The 21,720-nt window shown below is 42.0% G+C and overlaps 1 protein-coding gene across 15 annotated transcripts in view; it reads left to right on the top strand.

Annotated features, from left to right (window-relative positions):
• LOC128766858 (protocadherin gamma-A11-like) overlaps positions 1-21,720 on the top strand; it is a 215,218-nt gene that overhangs the window by 56,709 nt on the left and 136,789 nt on the right. For 2 of the 15 annotated variants that reach the window (XM_053878370.1, XM_053878366.1), the window contains exon 1: positions 2,806-4,968. The exons of 11 other annotated variants lie outside the window; for them this stretch is intronic. In XM_053878370.1, coding sequence (XP_053734345.1) covers positions 2,815-4,968 — 2,154 coding nt within the window. In that variant the 5' untranslated portion in view covers positions 2,806-2,814. Of the gene's footprint in view, positions 1-2,805; positions 4,969-12,496; positions 15,223-18,142; positions 21,309-21,720 lie in introns of those variants that run through there. 2 more of the 15 variants (XM_053878337.1, XM_053878333.1) reach the window with 2 other exon arrangements.

Genomic DNA, 21,720 nt, shown 5'->3' with positions numbered 1-21,720 from the left:
ATCGCAGTGGACGCAGACTCTGGACAGAACGCCTGGCTGTCCTATCATATCGTCAAATCCACTGAGCCGGGACTGTTCACTATTGGTCTCCACAGCGGAGAGATCAGGACCCAGCGGGACATTTCTGAGTCTGACAGCATGAAACAGAACCTGATTGTGGCAGTGAAAGATAACGGACAGCCCTCTCTCTCTGCCACCTGCTCCATGTATCTACTGATTTCTGATAACTTGGCTGAGGTGCCAGAACTGAAGGACATTTCTTATGAGGACAAGAATTCCAAACTGACCTCTTACCTGATCATCGCTCTGGTGTGTGTGTCCACCTTCTTCCTCACCTTCATCATCATCATCCTGGGTGTGAGGTTCTGTCGCAGGAGGAAGCCCAGAATGTTGTTTGATGGAGCAGTGGCCATCCCCAGTGCTTATCTCCCTCCTAACTACGCAGATGTTGACGGCACAGGAACTTTACGCAGCACTTACAACTATGACGCCTACTTGACCACAGGATCTCGAACCAGTGACTTTAAGTTTGTGTCCTCTTACAATGACAACACGCTGCCTGCTGACCAGACTCTGAGGAAGAGTCCCTCTGACTTTGCTGACGTGTTTGGAAACGCTGATGCTTTCCCTGAGGTACGACTCACTTTATTTTGAAATATTGAAAGTCAGATTTCAACACCATAAGATACCAATGCTGACTAATATCCAGTCACTGTAATCATCACTTTTCTTCACATAGATTTCTTTTTCATCATTGGTCATGAATATTTTCAACTAATTTTTGCTTTTAATATATACATGGCGAATTTTATTTTGTAGCTGTGTGTGTGTTCAATTAACTCAGCAGCTGAATACCATGTTTTAAATGGCAGTTTGATGCTATAATTACCCTCGAACTACAGCATAACCCTGAGTGATATAGGACACTGTTTTTGATGTGTAAATGCTGTGTTAATAGTGGGTTGTTGGAAACCATTTCCCCACAGAATTTGTGTTTTGACGTAATACTTATTTATTGATTTCATCTGCATGACTTGTGTGAACTTTATCCATTCACATGCTATATGTCACATACAAAAGGATTTTTTTGGAGCCAAAGTTTTATCCACTTGTGAGAAAGGTCGCTTGTCAGACTGAGATACTCTGCATGAGGGAAAGTCAGACTGACGCATGGATGAAACCGTTCAGTTGTGCTTCACAGTTTTGTTGTTCATAGTTCCATATCAGTAGTGAGTTAAATTCTATTGTGCAAATGACTTGGCTGCAGGTACTCACTTAAGTAAGCTGTTTTGTTAAGAAAGTTTGACCTTCTCAGAAATGAGTCCCGCAAAGTTTATCCACCATCCTGAGTGACATATACATTGGCATACATGGATGCATTGTATACTTGTTGTCCTGTTTATGCACCTGCGAGGCATCTGTTTGACATATTGAAAGCAATTATTTATTTATTTTATTTTATTTTATTTTTTTTCCCAGTTAATGGTCACTTTATGTTGGACAGTAAATATCGTATCAGGCAAAATCTGGTGGATATAGCATTGTGTTTGTTATGGTGTGTATCCATGCGTGTGTTCGTGTATGAATCTATCACAGAATTATGGCGAACCTCACTTTTATTTTGGGCTATGCTTTTTTTAATTATTATTCTAAAGGCTTGATTAGCGGAGATCACATCTTGTGTTGACACTTGAAATTGTGTTCTCCATTAGCCATTGCAGTGTTCTGAAACAATTTGCAAAACACACCATTAACACTTGTCTCATTACACTATGAAATTAAGTGGATATAATGTAATTTCTTTGTCTTCAAACACATGCATCTCAAAGCGAAACAAGACTCATTTCTGGATGGCTGTGTTATGACAGATTCAACATGTAATATAAGAATCGTACAATTATTTATTTTCTTTTATGTCGCTCAGTCTGCTCATCGTATGTATTTAAATGGAACATAGACAACACAGTGTTTATTTGTGACAATATACTAAATTGTTACCCATAGTCAATTGATTGTTCAGCATTTATTTCATAAAAATGTACATTATTTGAAGACAAGAATGCGCATGAATCAAAGATCCTGATGTGACCATGATATCTGGTCCATCATCATATACCAGGAGCTCTCATGGTTGACCTTCGTTGTAGCAGAAGCCCCATCATGGTGGGGAGTGGTGAGCCTGCTTGGTGTCCACTTTAACACAGGTCGACTCGAGATCACACTGACACTCAAGGCTGTATGATCCTGAGTCACCACTTCTGTATAAGTGCAAAGAGATTTAACTTATTTATTTTTTCATGAAAATAAATATCCTTAATTTGTTATTATTAATGTACATTTTATTGAAACTTTTAGGGGCATTTTAAACTCTTTCCTGAAAATCTGCGTCTTATGACTTGCACCGTTAAGCATTTTTGAAGAGACTGTCGTATCTCATATTGAACTCACGGTGGCGCAATGTACCAACAGATTGCATTTTAGCTGGTTTTTTAGTTCCTTTGTCAAGGACCGACGTTAGGGTGGTTCTCGTTTAGATAGAGACAACGCTCGGTTCTGCCGTGTCTCTGACCCTCGCGGATCATGGATTTGATGGAGTTTGTCTTCAAGCCACGCTGCAAGTGTCTCTTCATTTGCATCCTCTATTCGATCAATGTCGCTTTTGGAGATTTGAGCTTCACGCTGCCAGAGGAGATGAAGCGAGGATCTGTGATTGGAAACCTCGCGAAGGATCTGGGGCTGGAACCCAAGGTGCTGTCGAGCAGGAGAGCCCGCGTTGACACCGAAGGGTCGGATGCACGGTACTGTGACGTTGACATGAGGAATGGCGAGCTGCTGGTTGCAGGCCGGATCGACAGAGAGACGCTGTGTGAGGATAAAAGCGCGTGCGTCCTAAAACAAGAGCTCGTGTTGGAGAATCCTCTTGAGCTTCATCGAATTAATTTGCATATTCAAGATATCAATGATCACTCTCCGCAATTTCAGGAGGAGCTGATAAATTTTGAAATCCGTGAGTCTGCAGACAGAGGGGCTCGTTTTGTGATTGAGGAGGCGCATGACGCAGATGTGGGGCAGAATTCAGTCCAGCAGTACAGTCTCAGGAAGAATGATCATTTTGTTTTGATGGTTGAGGGAAACACTATAGAGCTTGTTCTTGATAAAGAGCTGGATCGTGAAACAAAACAGCAAATAGATTTGCTGTTGACTGCTTATGATGGCGGCTCTCCTCAGAGATCAGGGACAGTGGTGATCCACGTCACTGTGCTGGATGCTAATGATAACGCCCCAGTGTTCAGTCAGGACCTTTATAAAGCCAGTCTGCCTGAAAACTCTCCTCTAGACACTGTTGTGATCAGAGTCAGTGCTACTGATGCAGATGAGGGAGTGAATGGAGATGTGAGCTATGATTTTGGACATGTGTCAGAAAATATTCGGAAATTATTCAGTATTAATGCAAAATCAGGAGAAATTAAAGTAACTGGCGTCATTGACTATGAAACCACAAAATCATACGAGATACGCGTTAAAGCAAAAGATGGATTAGGTGTTTCCTCCTATGCAAAAGTCACCATTTCTATCACAGATGTCAATGACAATGCGCCTGTGATCAGTATGAAGTCCCTGTCTTCCTCCATACCTGAGAACGTGTCACCTGGTACAGAGGTGGGCATCATTAATGTTCAGGACAGAGACTCTGACAATAACAAGCAGGTCAGATGTTTCATTCAACAAAGTGTTCCATTTAAATTAGTCCCTTCTATTAAGAACTATTACTCTCTGGTCACTACTGGTCAACTGGACCGTGAACTGGTGTCTGACTACAACATCACCATCACTGCCACTGATGAGGGCTCTCCTCCTCTGTCCTCCTCTAAAACTGTTCACTTATCAGTAGCAGACATCAACGACAACCCACCTGTGTTTGAGGAACAGTCCTACAGCGCATATGTGACTGAGAATAACAAACCTGGCTCCTCTCTATGTTCCGTCACTGCTCGAGACCCAGACTGGAGACAAAACGGTACCGTGGTTTATTCTCTGTTACCTGCTGAGGTGAACGGTGCCCAGGTGTCCTCCTATCTGTCTGTGAACGGAGACACGGGGGTGATCCACGCTGTCCGGTCCTTTGACTATGAACAGTGGAGGAGTTTTAAAGTCCAGGTGATGGCCAGAGACAACGGTTCTCCTCCGCTCAGCAGCAACGTGAGCGTCAGTGTCTTCATCTCAGATGTGAACGACAACTCTCCTCAGATCCTGTACCCCACCCCAGAGGGCAACTCCTTCATGACCGAGCTGGTCCCCAAAGCTGCACACGGAGGCTCTCTGGTGTCCAAAGTGATCGCAGTGGACGCAGACTCTGGACAGAACGCCTGGCTGTCCTATCATATCGTCAAATCCACTGAGCCGGGACTGTTCACTATTGGTCTCCACAGCGGAGAGATCAGGACCCAGCGGGACATTTCTGAGTCTGACAGCATGAAACAGAACCTGATTGTGGCAGTGAAAGATAACGGACAGCCCTCTCTCTCTGCCACCTGCTCCATGTATCTACTGATTTCTGATAACTTGGCGGAGGTGCCAGAACTGAAGGACATTTCTTATGAGGACAAGAATTCCAAACTGACCTCTTACCTGATCATCGCTCTGGTGTGTGTGTCCACCTTCTTCCTCACCTTCATCATCATCATCCTGGGTGTGAGGTTCTGTCGCAGGAGGAAGCCCAGAATGTTGTTTGATGGAGCAGTGGCCATCCCCAGTGCTTATCTCCCTCCTAACTATGCAGATGTTGACGGCACAGGAACTTTACGCAGCACTTACAACTATGACGCCTACTTGACCACAGGATCTCGAACCAGTGACTTTAAGTTTGTGTCCTCTTACAATGACAACACGCTGCCTGCTGACCAGACTCTGAGGAAGAGTCCCTCTGACTTTGCTGATGTGTTTGGCGACTCTGATGCTTCCCCTGAGGTAGGGACACCTTCCAGACTACTGCACATGTTGTTCAAATTGTTCAATAACTCTTTTCAATTAACCTTGTGTCATCATAATGATAGCAGTAATATATATATTTTTAATATTATTTCTTTGCTTTTCATTTTTTTATCATCGGTAATTTTATAGGTACTAGCCATAAAAAAGGAAGAATATATGAATAAATACATAAAACCATTAAAGTGTTTGTTCAGCACCTTGAATATTGATTAAGCAGGTAATAATAATAATAATAAGCCTCAAGCTCAAATTGCTCATATAATGCATTTACACTTGGCGCACTTCTACCTTCCATCATGCATCTATGCTCTTGTTCTCTGTAAAAACTACGGACATATCTACTCACGAATCCCCTTCTAACGTGCATCTGCTCCCACTTCAGACACAAGATGCTCAGACACTGCAGAAACACAGCAGACACCCTCCCCCTTCCTCCTCTCTCTGTCTCTCTCTCACACACACACACACACACACACTCAGCACAACGGACAGCGACATTGAAATATTCAGATGCACAATCATGACAGCCTCACTTAAAAAAAAAGGAAAACAGGATGCCATTCTTATGATAAATGCAATCCATGTTTTCTATCTTGGCTGCCTGAATTGTGGTGTATGACTGAGAAAACACTATATAAAATATTCAACTTGACATTATGCAGGGAATTATGAAGTGCATTATTAAAATATTCCAGCACGCACGCACACATTCAGAGACACTAAAACGTCCACACAGTTTTACATCAAGGCAAAACACAAATAATAGATCCAAATGCTTCTGATCTTTGAGTTCTGTTCCATCATCTTTTGGTCTTGAATCCATAAAACCCTGGTGTATTTTTGAAACCAGCCTTCACCAGTGTTCTACCTTCAACTTTGGGTAAAATATTTTAAATAAATGATCATGAATTCATGAAGTATTACAAGTGCATGGGGCTATGTGAATATATTTATATTTGTTTCCCTGAAATTCAAACTATTTTATGGATTACTTTGAATATTTTGTGACCTACTTTTGGATGAATGCATGAGCGTCACATCTGGTTCGATATATTCCTTCATATAGCGTGTGATTCAGTTTTCATCCCACGTATTGACCATAGGTCCATGTCAGGATAGAATCATAACTAGGACAATGGTGATGGCGCAGATGTGTCAACAGCTCTGCAGCATCTGTACTGCAGTTGTTCTTTTTTGACTCTGGGTGACGCTCTTCTATAAAACCTGACTCATGTGTGCTGTGTTTCATCCTATCTGTGTCAGTGGAACTGGAGCACTGAGCTAGAGCCAAGGGCTCTGTGTGTGTGTGGGTGTGTGTATGCGTGTGCATGTATATGTGTCAGAGAGAGAGAGAGATGATGGGAGAGAGAGCGCAGTGGTGGAAAGGGAATTGAGAATGAATTCAATCCGACAGCTTTCCTTATTTGGCTTTAGTAACTGGGCTGCAGAGGAGGAGGATTGCAGCATTTTCGTTCCGTCTCCATGTTTTTCCTTTAATCTCTCCTCCTTTTTCACCATGGACCTGCAATTTCATGTCCAGCGATGGCTGCTTTTGCTTCTGTTAACCACGTCATGCAGATTTTCACGCGGAGAAGTGCGTTATGTGCTCCCGGAGGAGATGCAGAGGGGATCTGTGATCGGAAACGTTGCACGGGATCTGGGTCTGAGAGCGACTAATCTGGAAGCTCGTCGAGCGCGGATCGTCGCTGAAGGAACCAGGCAGTTGTGTGAGTTGGATGCGGCATCTGGAAATCTACTGATCAGCCAACGGATCGACAGAGAGGAGCTGTGTGCGCAGACAAGTGCCTGCGTCATTCAGTATCAGCTTTTACTTGAGGACCCCCTCCAAGCTCACAGTCTTGTTTTGGACATCACTGACATTAATGATAACAGTCCGGTGTTTGCCACTGGGGAGATCAAACTAGATCTGGTGGAGTCCACTGTGCTTGGAAGGCGCTTCCCTTTGGAGAGTGCTTATGACCCTGACCTGGGCACAAACTCTGTCCATAACTACAAACTGAGTCCAAACAATCATTTTGCGCTTGAGATGAGCAACCAAATAAATGGGAATTCATATCCTGAATTGGTTCTGAAAAGTGCTCTGGACCGAGAGGCACAAGCTGGACACATATTGACCATCAGCGGTATTGATGGGGGAAAACCAGCCCGCACAGGAACTGCCTCTATTCACATCCGTGTTTTGGATGCCAATGACAATGTTCCAGTTTTCAGCCAGAGGGTTTACAAAGCTTCAGTCGCGGAGAACTCTTTCATCGGGACTGTCGTCGCGAAACTCAACGCCACAGACTCAGATGAGGGTGTCTATGGAGATATAACCTATTCTTTTAGCCATCTATCAGACATGATGGCGGGCATGTTTGAAATCAATCCGTCAAGCGGAGAGGTTCGCGTGGCAGGTGCCATTGACTATGAGGAAGCCAGCACGCATGAACTTGACGTCCAGGCGAAAGATGGCGGCGGGCAGGCTTCACATTGTAAACTGATCATTGATGTTATTGATGAGAACGACAACAGACCTGTCATTGAGATCAAATCAGCTACAGCGGAAGTGCCGGAGAACTCCGAGTCTGGAACCATGGTGTCGCTGATTAATATTTATGACCTGGACACTGGGAATAACGGGCATGTGACATGCTCCATCCCAGACAATGTGCCATTCAAGTTTGTGTCTGAGGTGAAAAACTACTACATGCTGGTGACCGATGGGGAGCTGGACAGAGAGCAGCATTCCGAGTATAGCATTGCGGTGACCGCCACTGATGCTGGCTCCCCATCGCTGTCCAGCGTCAAAGTTTTAACAATTGTAGTCAACGATGTCAACGACAACAAACCGGTGTTTCCGCAGAACGAGTTCAACACCAACATCTTAGAGAACCAACCAGTTGGAACATTTGTGACGACGATAAAAGCCAATGACATGGATGACTCATCTAATGCTAAGCTAGTTTACCAAATATCGAGAGACACAAACTTGGATGCGTCATCTTTTCTCACTATTAACTCAGAAACGGGTGAACTCTTCACATCACGGCAGTTTGATTATGAAGAGTCAGCTCACTTCCAGATCAAGGTCATCGCCAGAGACGGAGGCGACCCTCCGCTCTCCTCCACCTGCACCGTCAATGTGTTTATCAAAGACCAGAACGACAACGCGCCTACTGTGTTATACCCGGTCCAGAACTTTGTCGCTGAAGACATGGTGCCGCTGGAAGCTCCCCGGGGATATTTGGTCACCAAAGTAGTCGCAGTGGATTCTGACTCGGGTCATAACGCGTGGCTGTCATTTAGAATCATCAAAGCAACACAACCTAACTTGTTCACGGTGGGGCTACACACAGGGGAGATAAGAACCATACGTGTTTTCATGGAGGACGATGAACCGAAACAGACTCTTGTTGTGTTAGTTAGCGATAACGGACAGGAATCTCTGTCAGCAACTGCCACAGTCAGCATCTTGATTGGTGACGGGTTGCCAGTTTTGCAAGAACTTTTTGAGTTCTCCGAAGAGTCGGAGAGCAGCGAGAACTTGAGGTTCTATTTAATCATAGCGCTTTTCACCGTTTCCACTCTTTTGATCATCTTAATCATGCTGGTGTTCTATTGCAAGCTTTGTCGGCGTCGATACACTTACCGCTCCCCGTCTGCCAGCCTCCCTGTGTTCCCGACCACTTACTATACGCAAAGTTTCACGGACTTCAGCCGCTGTGGGACTCTGTTGAAGGACGACCGCTATGATCCGTTCATGACCACTGCATCGTGGAGAGGGGATTTCCGGTTCAGTTCGAGCACAGACACTGACACTTTAAAGAAAAGGAGCGCAGCCTACCAAAAAAACACTCTCAGACGGGTCAGCGCCGACAGAGCCAGTCTGAAGACGAGAGGTGCACCGCAACCTTGTTACATGGTCAAATAGACAAGAAGTAACATTTCGGTTGGACTCTCAGACTCACATGTAAAATGTCCCTTATTATATCACATTATTAATGACTGCACCTTGCTGTAATTCATCCAAAGAATTATACAACCTTCATCGTACAAGCTTGCATGTAACGTATACTCAGTAAAACATGCAAATTTGCAATATTTACTATCTTCTTTTCCTCTCTTTATTAAGCACCAACTACAGTGTGATTTATTTGTTGTGTTTGCCACTTTATGATATAATACTGAAATATATATGGTCATTAAAAACTTAAAATATTTCAAATGCTGCCATCATCTCGTTTCAGGTATTGTGTTTTTCTACATTGAAATCATATTTATCAGGTGATACTCAAAAATAGCTTTACGACGGCCATTTGTTTCTCATGCTGTCAGAATGGTTTTATAATCTAGAGTCGTATATAGAGTATGTATCCTTCTGAGTTTTTTTCACAATGGGCTTGATTGTTGAAATGTGTCTATAAAATAATGTTAGTTTAGTGGTGTGTTTCCTTTCAAGCCTTTAAGTTTTTAATTTCCCATTTTTAAAATAAACTGTAAGATGTAATTTTGGGTGGGGAGGGTGTTGCAATTCTGATCAGACAATCAGTTCTGTCTTGTGTTGGTGTGAATATATTGAAAATAAACATATTTATGGTTCACAAGAATGTTGTCATTTGTGCATCAATGCACCTTTTTTTCCACGTTTATCTCCAGCTGGCTGTTGGCTCCATTCTCACCCACACTCATCTTAAATGTCATTGCAGCTCCAGACCTCTGGCGTTCTTGACTAACTTCAATGTCAATATGGTTTATATGGTTCTCACAACAATGGCTGCAGTTGAGAGGGTCACCAAAGAAAACCTCTCATGCGCTTCCAACCGCCTAAAATCTACCTATGTATTTTTTATATCAGCAGCCTATTTGTGAACTTGCCTGTGTGTGTTTCTGTTTTTAACATCCGATGTGGGTCACATGGACACAAGCAGTGTAGAAGAAGAAAATTGACCCACATTTCAGGAGAGGGGTTGTTGCACGTTGCCACACGTGTGTCATTGCAAGAAACCACGAGATCGAACTGTAATGGAAGCATTCTATTATGAATTGCCAGTGTACTTCCTCACCTTGTGAAACACATTCAGTGTGTTTATTTTTAATTTTGATTTTTACATTGCACCAAATTCCCAAGTTATTCAAGGGATTTTAATGTGAGCATACTGTGTTTTTGACTTGCAAGCAGTCACATATTTCTATTTGTGGAACTATGCATCGACGTAATCACATCAACACAAGTGGACTCATCTGCAGATGAATCATTTGCACATTTAACGACACTTTTTTTTTTTTTTTTTTTGCAAGGAATGAAGTACGCTTGCCCAGTGTTGGTTTAAAGTATAGTCTCTGATGCAAATGCTTTGAACCTTTCCTATAATTCTAATGGTTTTGTTTCCTCTCTTCCATGCTCGCTTCTCTCTCGGTGACTTCCATCAATCATTCATCTCCGTCTCGGCTAAAGGTAAGGCACTTTCATTCTTACTCTCTCAGCATTACACACACATACACACATTAAACACTGTGAATTCAATGTGGAACACCACGATGCAAAATACCCGCCACCATTTTCCACAATCAATATCAAGCTCTGTTATATGATCCCCCCACTGATGATCCTCATTCACACCCTCCTCACCCGCTAACCAACAATGCAAAGCTATCGTAGATTTCTGGGACACTGGCTTAATTTAATTATCACGAATCCAATATATATATTTTTTGCTGCTGTGGTGTTTGTGTGTGGATTGAATCGTGCTGCATCTGAACATGATGGTGACCTAGTTAAAATGTCCTGCGCAAAAATGGAAATCTTTTCGGTGTAAGATGAGTCATGTTAGTTGGTGGATGTCGTTGGGCGTTTTAAACTTGGAATTAATTCCGCTCCTCCAAAGTAGGTCACTGGATTTATCACTCATATAGGATCAGGACAGATGAGCATCCTTCTGTATCTTTCAGTACCCAGTTTACATCTCGAGGTCTCATTTACTTTACCATTTTTAATTTTTATTCATGTCAGATAAATAATACAGACAGAAGCTGTGCACTCACAAATCAGTTTTAATATATTGACCCTGCTTGCTGAGGCTCAGATAAAGCTGCTGATGGTTGTGAGGATCAATGATGCTCTCCGACACGCGTACAGTGGGCTAAGAGGATCATGTTGTGAGGCAACAATTCATCTACCTCTGTCAGTTGATTTTATGTCTCATATTTGATAATTTTCCTGAATATGTGGCTTATGAATGTGTGTCACTGATTGACAATAGTGGAGTTAAAGGTGAAAAAGTGAATTAAGTATTGTAGAGATGTTAGTTTTATCACATTATTGTAGCACTTATTTCAATATTAATATTGCTGTTAATAATAATGATAATAATAATAATAATAATAATAATAATAATAATAATAATAATAATAATAATAATAATAATAATAATAATAATAATAATAATAATACGTCTTAGTTTATATAATTCATGTTATTTATAAGAATATATTATTATTATATTTTTGGGGGGAATCATAACCCCATTGTCTGGTTAGTGGCCAATCCCTAACCTTTCCACATGTCGTGATTATTATATTTAAGTAATTTAAGTACACATAAATAAGAATTTGAGGTTTTGTGTTGGATGAAATATAAAAAAATGTTCATTTTATGGTATTTGAGCCGAGTATTCACACCTTTTAATGGTGCATGCTCTCACTCTGTTTCCTGAGAACAATGAGTTATCACACAGTTAAGTTCACACAGTTGAAAATTAAAAGTTCAAACAGTTAAATAAAATCTGACTATTGATGCTGATCAAAGATTGGGAAATGCAATCACGATGAGTCTCACTGAGATCAGAGGTGAAGGGTCATTTTTGAACATGACTGTGTACCTTGTGGTTTAACATCCAATGCTGAAATAGTGGCTATGGCAGCGATGATTAAATTGTGTCATTAAAGTAATTGTCATTAAAGTTTCTCTCGTGTGAATGTACATTGATTGTTCATACCAGTAGTGCTGTTTAAAAAAAAAAAAAAAAAGTGCGTTGATGTATGATGCCTTGGGGTACAGCTGGAATTAGACCCTAAAATGACTAAATTATCTTCCTCACTCTTCTATCCCAAAATAATTAATACTTGATTGATATTTAAAAATAATTTTGTGTAAAAACCATTGGTACTGCTTCGCAAATAAACTTCAGCACCATGGACAGCTCTACCAATATGAAGCGGATGGTCCGCCAGTCTGCATCTTAACAAGCTTTTATTATTGTAAGTATTATTGGTAGTAGTGGTGATTATATTATTATTATTATTATTATTATTATTATTATTATTATTATTATTATTATTATTATTATTATTATTATTATTATTATTATTCATAATAATAATAATAATAATAATAATAATAATAATAATAATAGTAGTAGCAGCAGCAGCAGTAGTAGTAGTAGTATTGCAGGTCAATCATTTATTTATTTTTACAATTATGATCGATATTATTATTTGATCTGTGACCGTGCTTTTGCGAAATGGAAAGATGGTTATTTTTCGCTACCTCCGTTTGAACACAAAGGGACGCTGTTGGCCTGTGTATAGCAGCGAAAGACCAGTTCTCCTCAGTCCCTCCCTGACTGACTGCATGTAAGCGTCATTGTGCTCGTAGATCAGGAGGATTCAAGTAGATGGAAGAGGTTTCGCACATCGGTCATATGGAATAATCGTCAATTATTTTCAAGCATCGGCATTTCTGGAAACATTTCCTGGGCGATTGGTATTTTGACTGATCTTTGAACCATGGAACTGCGTGGATTTATCGCTGTGGGCTTAAGATGGCGATCTTTTCACGGACTGCGTCAACAACTGGGAGCGCTCTTGTTTCTGCTGTGTGTTGTGAACATGGTAGGTGGTCAGATTCGATATTCTATACCGGAGGAGATGAAGAAAGGCTCGGTCATCGGGAATGTCGCGCAGGATCTGGGCTTGGATGTGAGAAGGCTCAGGTCCGGGCGGGCCCGGATCGTGACCGGAGAAAACATCCAGTACACCGAGCTGAAGACAGACAAAGGGCTTCTCGTCGTGAATGAGAGAATAGACCGAGAGCAGCTGTGTGGAGACGTGACGCCGTGCAGCTTCAGCTTTGAGATGATTCTGGAAAACCCGATGGAGTTACACCAAATAACGATCGAGGTTCTTGATATAAATGATCACGCTCCCGTTTTTCCAAACAAAGATAAGTCTCTTAATTTTGAAATCAGTGAAGCGGCTGCAGTCGGAGGGAAATTTCCTCTGCAGGGCGCAGAGGATCTCGATGTGGGAGAAAACGCTTTGAAAGATTATATTTTATCTCCAAACGACAACTTTGTTTTAAAACAACAGTCTAATCCGGACGGAAGTAAATATGTGGAGATGGTTCTTCAGACGCCTTTAGATCGAGAGAAGCAGCCGCATTTGAATTTAAAGCTCATCGCAGTAGACGGAGGAACACCGCAGCGATCTGGCTCAGTTAATATTGACGTCACCGTGTTAGATGCCAACGATAATGTTCCGATATTTAACCAGACTGTTTATAAGTCTTCTGTGATGGAAAATGTTATGAAAGGAGCGAACATTATCACGGTAAATGCCACAGACGCAGACAGTGGTTCAAATGGATTAATATCGTACAGTCTGTCCAAAATGAAAGGGAATGTTGCGGATATATTTAACATCAACGAAAATACAGGAACTATTTCCGTAATTGGTGCAATAGATTATGAAAAAGACAGAAAGTATGAGCTGAGGGTGGAGGCCAAGGACCAGGGAGGTTTTGTCGGTACAAGTAAAGTGATAATAGATGTGGCCGACGTGAACGATAACGCTCCTGTGATAAACATCATGTCGTACTCCAGCCCTGTATCCGAGGACACACCTCCTGGTACTACAATTGCCTTTTTAAATGTTAAGGATTCTGATTCTGGGTCTAATGGGGAAATTAAATGTTCAATTGATGGAAAATTACCCTTTAAAATTGAATCTTCTGTGACGAATTATTGCAATTTGGTGTCTGAGAAATATTTGGACAGAGAAGCTATTTCTGAGTATCATGTCAAAGTAACAGCAACTGATTTTGGAAACCCTCCACTATTTAGCTCAACTGATTTATTCATCAAAATATCAGACGTGAACGACAATGCTCCTTCATTTGATAAAAGTGCTTATTCTGCTCATATAGTAGAAAATAATTTACCCGGAGTCTCAATATTTGCAGTCAGTGCAAAAGACTCTGATTCAAATCAAAACGCCAGAATCTCCTATATTCTAGAAGACACTGAGGTCAGTGGAGCTCCAGTTTCCACTTATGTTTCCTTGAACTCTGAAACCGGTGTGATCAGCGCAGTTCGTACATTTGATTATGAACAAATCAAAGAGCTTCAGCTCACAGTCAAAGCTCAGGATGGAGGCTCCCCTCCTCTCAGCAGCAACGTGACTGTGAAAATCCTGATCCAGGACCAGAACGACAACCCTCCTCAGGTTCTGTATCCGGTCCAGACTGGTGGCTCTCTGGTGGCTGAGATGGTGCCTCGCTCAGCAGACGTGGGCTATCTGGTCACTAAAGTGGTGGCTGTTGATGTGGACTCTGGACAGAACGCCTGGCTCTCCTATAAACTGCAGAGAGCCGCAGACAGGCCGCTGTTTGAAGTGGGCTTACAGAATGGAGAGATCAGAACCATCCGACAAGTCACCGATAAAGATGCTGTGAAACAAAGACTGAGCGTTACAGTGGAGGACAACGGACAGCCCTCTCGTTCAGCTACAGTCATTGTGAACGTGGCGGTGGCCGACAGCTTCCCAGAAGTCATGTCAGAGTTCACTGACTTTACACAGGACAAGGAGTACAACGACAACCTGACTTTTTACTTAGTGTTGGCTTTGGCTGTAGTTTCCTTCCTCTTCATCACGTGTCTGGTGGTGATTATCTCAGTCAAGATCTACAGATGGAGACAGTCTCGCGTCCTGTATCACTCCAATCTCCCTGTGATTCCATATTATCCACCACGTTACTCAGACACTCTGGGGACAGGGACTCTCCAGCATGTGTACAACTACGAGGTGTGCAGGACCACTGACTCCAGAAAGAGTGATATGAAGTTCATGCCACCCATGAGTGACAGTCTAGTGAGTGTGGATGGAGCTGACGTTGATGATCCACGTGTGGAGAAGCAGATGTCAGGGAATTTTTCTCAAATGTCAACTTTGGTGAGTAAATATGTTTCGCATATTCTGCTTTGTTTAATTCAGTCTGTCTGAGAACAAAGACGTTTCAGACTCCTGCTTAGAGTGTTTGTATTGGAACATGTTCGATGGTTGTGCAAAAGGTTGTATTGTTCTTTTAAGACAGTTGTTAACTGTTGCACTTATGAATTGCCACACTGGTGTGGTCCTTGAATGCATCGCAAATGTCCAATGTCTGGAGTAAAGGACTGAGTGATTCTGCAATGTGTGGCAGTGGGGTATGTTGCTTTGTCACATGTGTTCACCTCTGTTCGTTCATTAGTTAAGTAATGACACGTCGTTCGCTTTTGTCAGTGGAATTGACATCAATATATGGAGTTGGTCGCTAGTTAGTAGCAGGTAGTTTGCTGCTAGATGGAAGTTCATGCTCGCTCACTTTTAAAGTAGAAATATATATGATTGACTCTGTGTTTTATGTGAATTTGCATTTAATTAAATTATCTTGCGTTCCTGTGTCTGTACTGCAGAAACCACACACAAGTATATTCACTCATAAAAGTTATATATTAAGGTTGAACTGGTTGTCAGGTTGTCCTGACCAGCGTACTCAAGTGTTTGGTGTCTCATACAACGGTGTTCAGGAGAGTTGGCACTGACTGCTGTGGAGTCTTTTTTTTTCCTTTGAGTCACTTCAAACCCAGTTAAACACTCAGTATGACGTGGACATGGTTGGGTTATACAGTATGATTGGCAATGGAAATGTGTAAACCTCAGTTGGGATGTTTTGGGATGGGATTTCACGCATGGTTTCATCATAGTGTCTGGCTTCCATGCAGCATCTCTTATTAGTGATTCCAACGGTTGCAATTTCACATCACTTCACTTTCTTCTTTGGCATTATGTGGCTTGCAAGTCAGCATTGTCCAATCTTTTTACTCCACCTTCATTATATACATGTGTATATGATTGCATGCTTGTGGATGAACTTGTGCGAGCAGATGTTTGCTGGACCCTTGCAGCTGCCTCAGAAATTAGCTTCTCATTCTCTGTCTTTCACATACGTCCGAAGTGTGATCATTTTCAATGATCCCTGGTGGCATGAACTCTCTCCAGAAATTTGTGAATTTGATCATTACTAGTGGTGGAATATGTCAGTACTAGGCTGGGGGGCGGGGCATATGACAAGGCCCCTGAAAAACCAATATTGCTCATCTTGTTATTGCATTTTGACTTCAGACATTCCCAGATTCATACAGCCCCAGATGTATATAGCAACTGCTGAATCTCTGTCATCGTGGTTGCTGTCCAACTACAATATCAAGAGGGGATATAACAATCCAGTCGGGCGACTACTGCAGTAACTAACTCAGCACACAAATGTGTCCACTTTAAGCCGTTTTCCTTTTTTCCTTCATTACTTTGCGCTTTGTTGCTTCACATTTATGTATTTTATACATGCAACCCTTTTCTGGGGGCAAAGAAATGATGACAATAATGACTTGGTAGTTGATACCCAGATTGCACATCAGTGATTCACTTTTCAAATTAGAGCCAAATGAAGTTGATTATCATAGAAGCCAGGCACATGGCTCAACATTGTGTTCAATCTTTTGAACGCGTTTCCTGAGAAAATGTAGTCATGTCGAGGCATTACACGCCATGACCTTGACCTTGACTGACATGAGTTTATTGCTCGATATAAGCAGCATGTTAATGCTGAGAAGTGTTTCACAAGTGATTACTCTGTTGCATCATTGTGTGGGACTTAACTTGTGAATGTCAAGCTTGGATACTTTGTGTAACTAGTATGTTTTGTGCTGCTATTTTTTGAAGAGCAACTGAGATGGGTCTTGTTCTGTATTCAGACTTGGACACAATCTGCAGAAGCCTGTTGGCAGACCTTGAGTTTGACTGTACTCACAGAAACGTATGGAGTCCAGCATGGATAGATCAAGGCCAAAAATGAATCCATAAATGGACAGGAAGTCATGTGTGAATGGAACTTGTGTGATGTGGCTGTCTTTTGTTATGAGCAAATGGCAGCCGAAGGGGGGAAGTGGCTATGGGATTGTGTACGTCAAGTTGGAAGCTGATCAAAGTGAAAATAACTTTCTTGTTGTCTTCATGGTGCCGGAACAGTTTGGCTTTTGTAGGTGGATGTACGTGCCAGAAGCTTGCTGGTCGAGAATTTCAAGACAACTGTTGAAGAATGCGTTGCATCATGTGGTAAAGGGATTGAGAATCTGACATGACAAAGTGGATGTTGGTTGCTTTTATGAGTGTCATTTGGATCGACATAGTGTGTGAGGTTAGACGCCCGTTTTGTCTGAGTTGAAATTGTTCCGCATGATTCTGAATATAACTCTGTCGATAAAATAGCGATTATTTCTAAAGATATAGATGAACGATTATTGATATATTTTTCATTAAACATCTGCAGGCAAACTTCATTCAGTGGCCCTTTTCTCCGTGAATATATAGGCTGCTAGGATTGTGGTGGTTCATACCTCGTACTATAGTCTTTAAAACCTCTAAAATACAGACTAAATATAAGTCGATATTAAAGATAATTATTTTATGTAGATCGTATTTCTATTATTCGTAGTCATAGTCTCAGGGTCTTCAGGTAGTGTGGCCAATCCCAGCTCCAAATTGACGTAACGAAGGGGCACACCTTGAGGACACCAGCCAACACCCATCCACACAGATACAGACATCCAAACATGCACAATCACCAATGAACAAACTATAGTTTCTAAATTAACCAGAATGTATCTTTTTTGGAAATCAGGGTTCCCGGAGGAATCCCGCTCAAGCACGGGGAGACCACGCTGAGAGGACCCTGGTTCGTCCTGAGCTGAATTCAAATCAGGGACCCTATGAGGCTGTGGCTCTAACCAATATGCCACCACAATATGTTTTAGCTTATCCTGCCCAGTGAACACTATCACTTTCTTCTTTTTTCTCTGCCTTTTTAAAGGAAGCAATTCTTCATTTTTAAGCCTGCATATTGTGTAATTATGTCGACTGATGATTTCACTCCACCCTGATGCTTGTACACGATGAAGAGCTTAATGTAGGAAACTGTTTTGATTTCATTTAGGTGTGTATGTATTATACATGTGCTGGAATGGCGACTTACTGATGTGATTTAAGATGTATCCAATGTTTTGTCCTGATAAATATGTTGTATTGCTTTTAAAATGAATAGTGGAATACGTGTTGGAAATATGTGTCAACTGAATACCCTTATTAAATATTCATAATCGACTGAGTCATGTTTTTCTTTTTTCTCAAGAAGCTGAATGGTTCTTTTCGAAATTGTTCGAGAAAGTTCCTTAGTTTTGGTTGATTTGACGTCCGTAGTTAGGTGGAGAACATTGCCTGTAAATTGAACTAAGAGCCGCACTCTCTGTTACACAATTTGGGCGCTGAGGGACGCTGTTGGCCTGTGGATGAAATGATGAGGTGGCTGGTTGTGTTCAGACCCTCCCTGACTGGCTGCACAGTGAAGCTTCATTGTGTTCATAGACGAAGGAGGACGTTTGGTGGGGAGGCTCTCAACGATTGCCTTGAATTAGGAATTAAATTGGACTAATTTGAAATAGACATAATCCAGGAGAACACAACGAACGTTTATCAGTGGGTTTACTCTATATTGATGGACAATGGAACTGCGTGGATTTATCGCTGTGGGCTTAAGATGGCGATCTTTTCACGGACTGCGTCAACAACTGGGAGCGCTCTTGTTTCTGCTGTGTGTTGTGAACATGGTAGGTGGTCAGATTCGATATTCTATACCGGAGGAGATGAAGAAAGGCTCGGTCATCGGGAATGTCGCGCAGGATCTGGGCTTGGATGTGAGAAGGCTCAGGTCCGGGCGGGCCCGGATCGTGACCGGAGAAAACATCCAGTACACCGAGCTGAAGACAGACAAAGGGCTTCTCGTCGTGAATGAGAGAATAGACCGAGAGCAGCTGTGTGGAGACGTGACGCCGTGCAGCTTCAGCTTTGAGATGATTCTGGAGAATCCGATTGAATTGCATCAAATAACGATCGAAGTTCTGGATATAAATGATCACGCTCCCGTTTTTCCAAACACCGATAGATCTCTTCATTTCGAAATAACAGAAGCAGCGTCGGTAGGTGGGAAATTTCCGCTGCAGAGCGCGGAGGATCTAGACGTCGGACTAAACGCTTTACAAGATTACATGTTATCCCCGAACGATAATTTCATCTTGAAACAACAATTGAATCCAGACGGAAGTAAATATGTCGAGATGGTTCTTCAGAAACCTTTAGATCGAGAGAAACAGCCGCATTTAAATTTAAAGCTCATCGCAGTAGACGGAGGAACACCGCAGCGATCTGGCTCAGTTAATATCGACGTCACCGTGTTAGATGCCAATGATAATGTTCCGATATTTAACCAGACAATTTATAAGGCGTCAATAATGGAAAACGTACCAAAAGGCACGCAAATTATAACGGTGAATGCTACAGACGCGGACAGCGGAACAAACGGACTTATCTTTTACAGTTTGTCAAAAATGAAAGGGGCAGCTGCTGATAAATTTGTAATCGATGGAAAGACCGGTGTAGTTTCTGTGTCTGGTGAAATAGATTATGAAAAAGACAGAAAGTACGAGGTGAGGGTGGAGGCTAAGGACCAAGGTGGATTAATAGGGACAAGTAAAATTATATTAGATGTAATTGACGTGAACGATAATCCACCTGTTATTAATATAATGTCGTTTTTGAACCCCATATCTGAGGATGCACATCCGGGTACAACAATTGTTGTTTTCAACATTAAGGACTTTGATTCGGGTTCCAATGGACAAATACAGTGTTCAATAGATCGCAAACTCCCATTCAAAATACAGTCATCGATGAAGGATTATTATAATCTAATATCCGATCAACATTTTGACAGAGAAACCGCTACTGATTATAATATCACATTAATGGTGACTGATTTAGGAAATCCTCCTCTATTTGCTACGCAAGTTTTTCATCTTAAAATATCTGATGTAAACGACAATGCACCATTTTTTGATAAGAAAACATATGCTGCTTATATATCAGAAAATAATTCACCTGGGGTCTCAATATTTGCAGTCAGTGCTCGTGATTCTGATTTAAACCAAAACGCCAGAATCTCCTATATTCTAGAAGACACTGAGGTCAGTGGAGCTCCAGTTTCCACTTATGTCTCCTTGAACTCTGAAACCGGTGTGATCAGTGCAGTTCGTACATTTGATTATGAACAAATCAAAGAACTTCAGCTCACAGTGAAAGCTCAGGATGGAGGCTCCCCTCCTCTCAGCAGCAACGTGACTGTGAAAATCCTGATCCAGGACCAGAACGACAACCCTCCTCAGGTTCTGTATCCGGTCCAGACTGGTGGCTCTCTGGTGGCTGAGATGGTGCCTCGCTCAGCAGACGTGGGCTATCTGGTCACTAAAGTGGTGGCTGTTGATGTGGACTCTGGACAGAACGCCTGGCTCTCCTATAAACTGCAGAGAGCCACAGACAGGCCGCTGTTTGAAGTGGGCTTACAGAATGGAGAGATCAGAACCATCCGACAAGTCACCGATAAAGATGCTGTGAAACAAAGACTGAGTGTTACAGTGGAGGACAACGGACAGCCCTCTCGTTCAGCTACAGTCATTGTGAACGTGGCGGTGGCCGACAGCTTCCCAGAAGTCATGTCAGAGTTCACTGACTTTACACAGGACAAGGAGTTCAACGACAACCTGACTTTTTACTTAGTGTTGGCTTTGGCTGTAGTTTCCTTCCTCTTCATCACGTGTCTAGTGGTGATTATCTCAGTCAAGATCTACAGATGGAGACAGTCTCGCGTCCTGTATCACTCCAATCTCCCTGTGATTCCATATTATCCACCACGTTACTCAGACACTCTGGGGACAGGGACTCTCCAGCATGTGTACAACTACGAGGTGTGCAGGACCACTGACTCCAGAAAGAGTGATATGAAGTTCATGCCACCCATGAGTGACAGTCTAGTGAGTGTGGATGGAGCTGATGCTGATGATCCACGTGTGGAGAAGGACATGTCAGGGAACTTCTCACAGATGTCTACTCTGGTGAGTAAAATTATCATTATCTCTTCCAAGCTTGAATGATGTCACTTGTCACTTTTTTCCGTGGACATCTTTGCTCCACATCATTTTTTTCTGTCGCTCTCCGTGGTCCTGAAAATGACCAGTGACGTACAGTGCCGAACATCTCAGCCATAAAACAGTCAATCATGGTGCGTTTGTCTTTATTTCCAAGCATAGCACCTTGTTTATAACCAATTATTATAATTGTTAATATTTCCACTACTACTACTACTTTGACGAACCACAACTACAACAACTAACAAACAGCAGCAGCAACAACTACAACAATAATAATGACTGAATTAATATTCAAATGTGAACACCTGTTACTACATTCAGTGATAATAATAATATAATAATAATAATAATAATAATAATAATGATAATAATACAA

This window comes from Synchiropus splendidus, chromosome 11 (assembly GCF_027744825.2).
Source record: "Synchiropus splendidus isolate RoL2022-P1 chromosome 11, RoL_Sspl_1.0, whole genome shotgun sequence".
NCBI classification, from domain to species: Eukaryota; Metazoa; Chordata; class Actinopteri; order Syngnathiformes; family Callionymidae; genus Synchiropus; species Synchiropus splendidus.
This window is presented reverse-complemented; position numbering and strand designations above follow the sequence as displayed.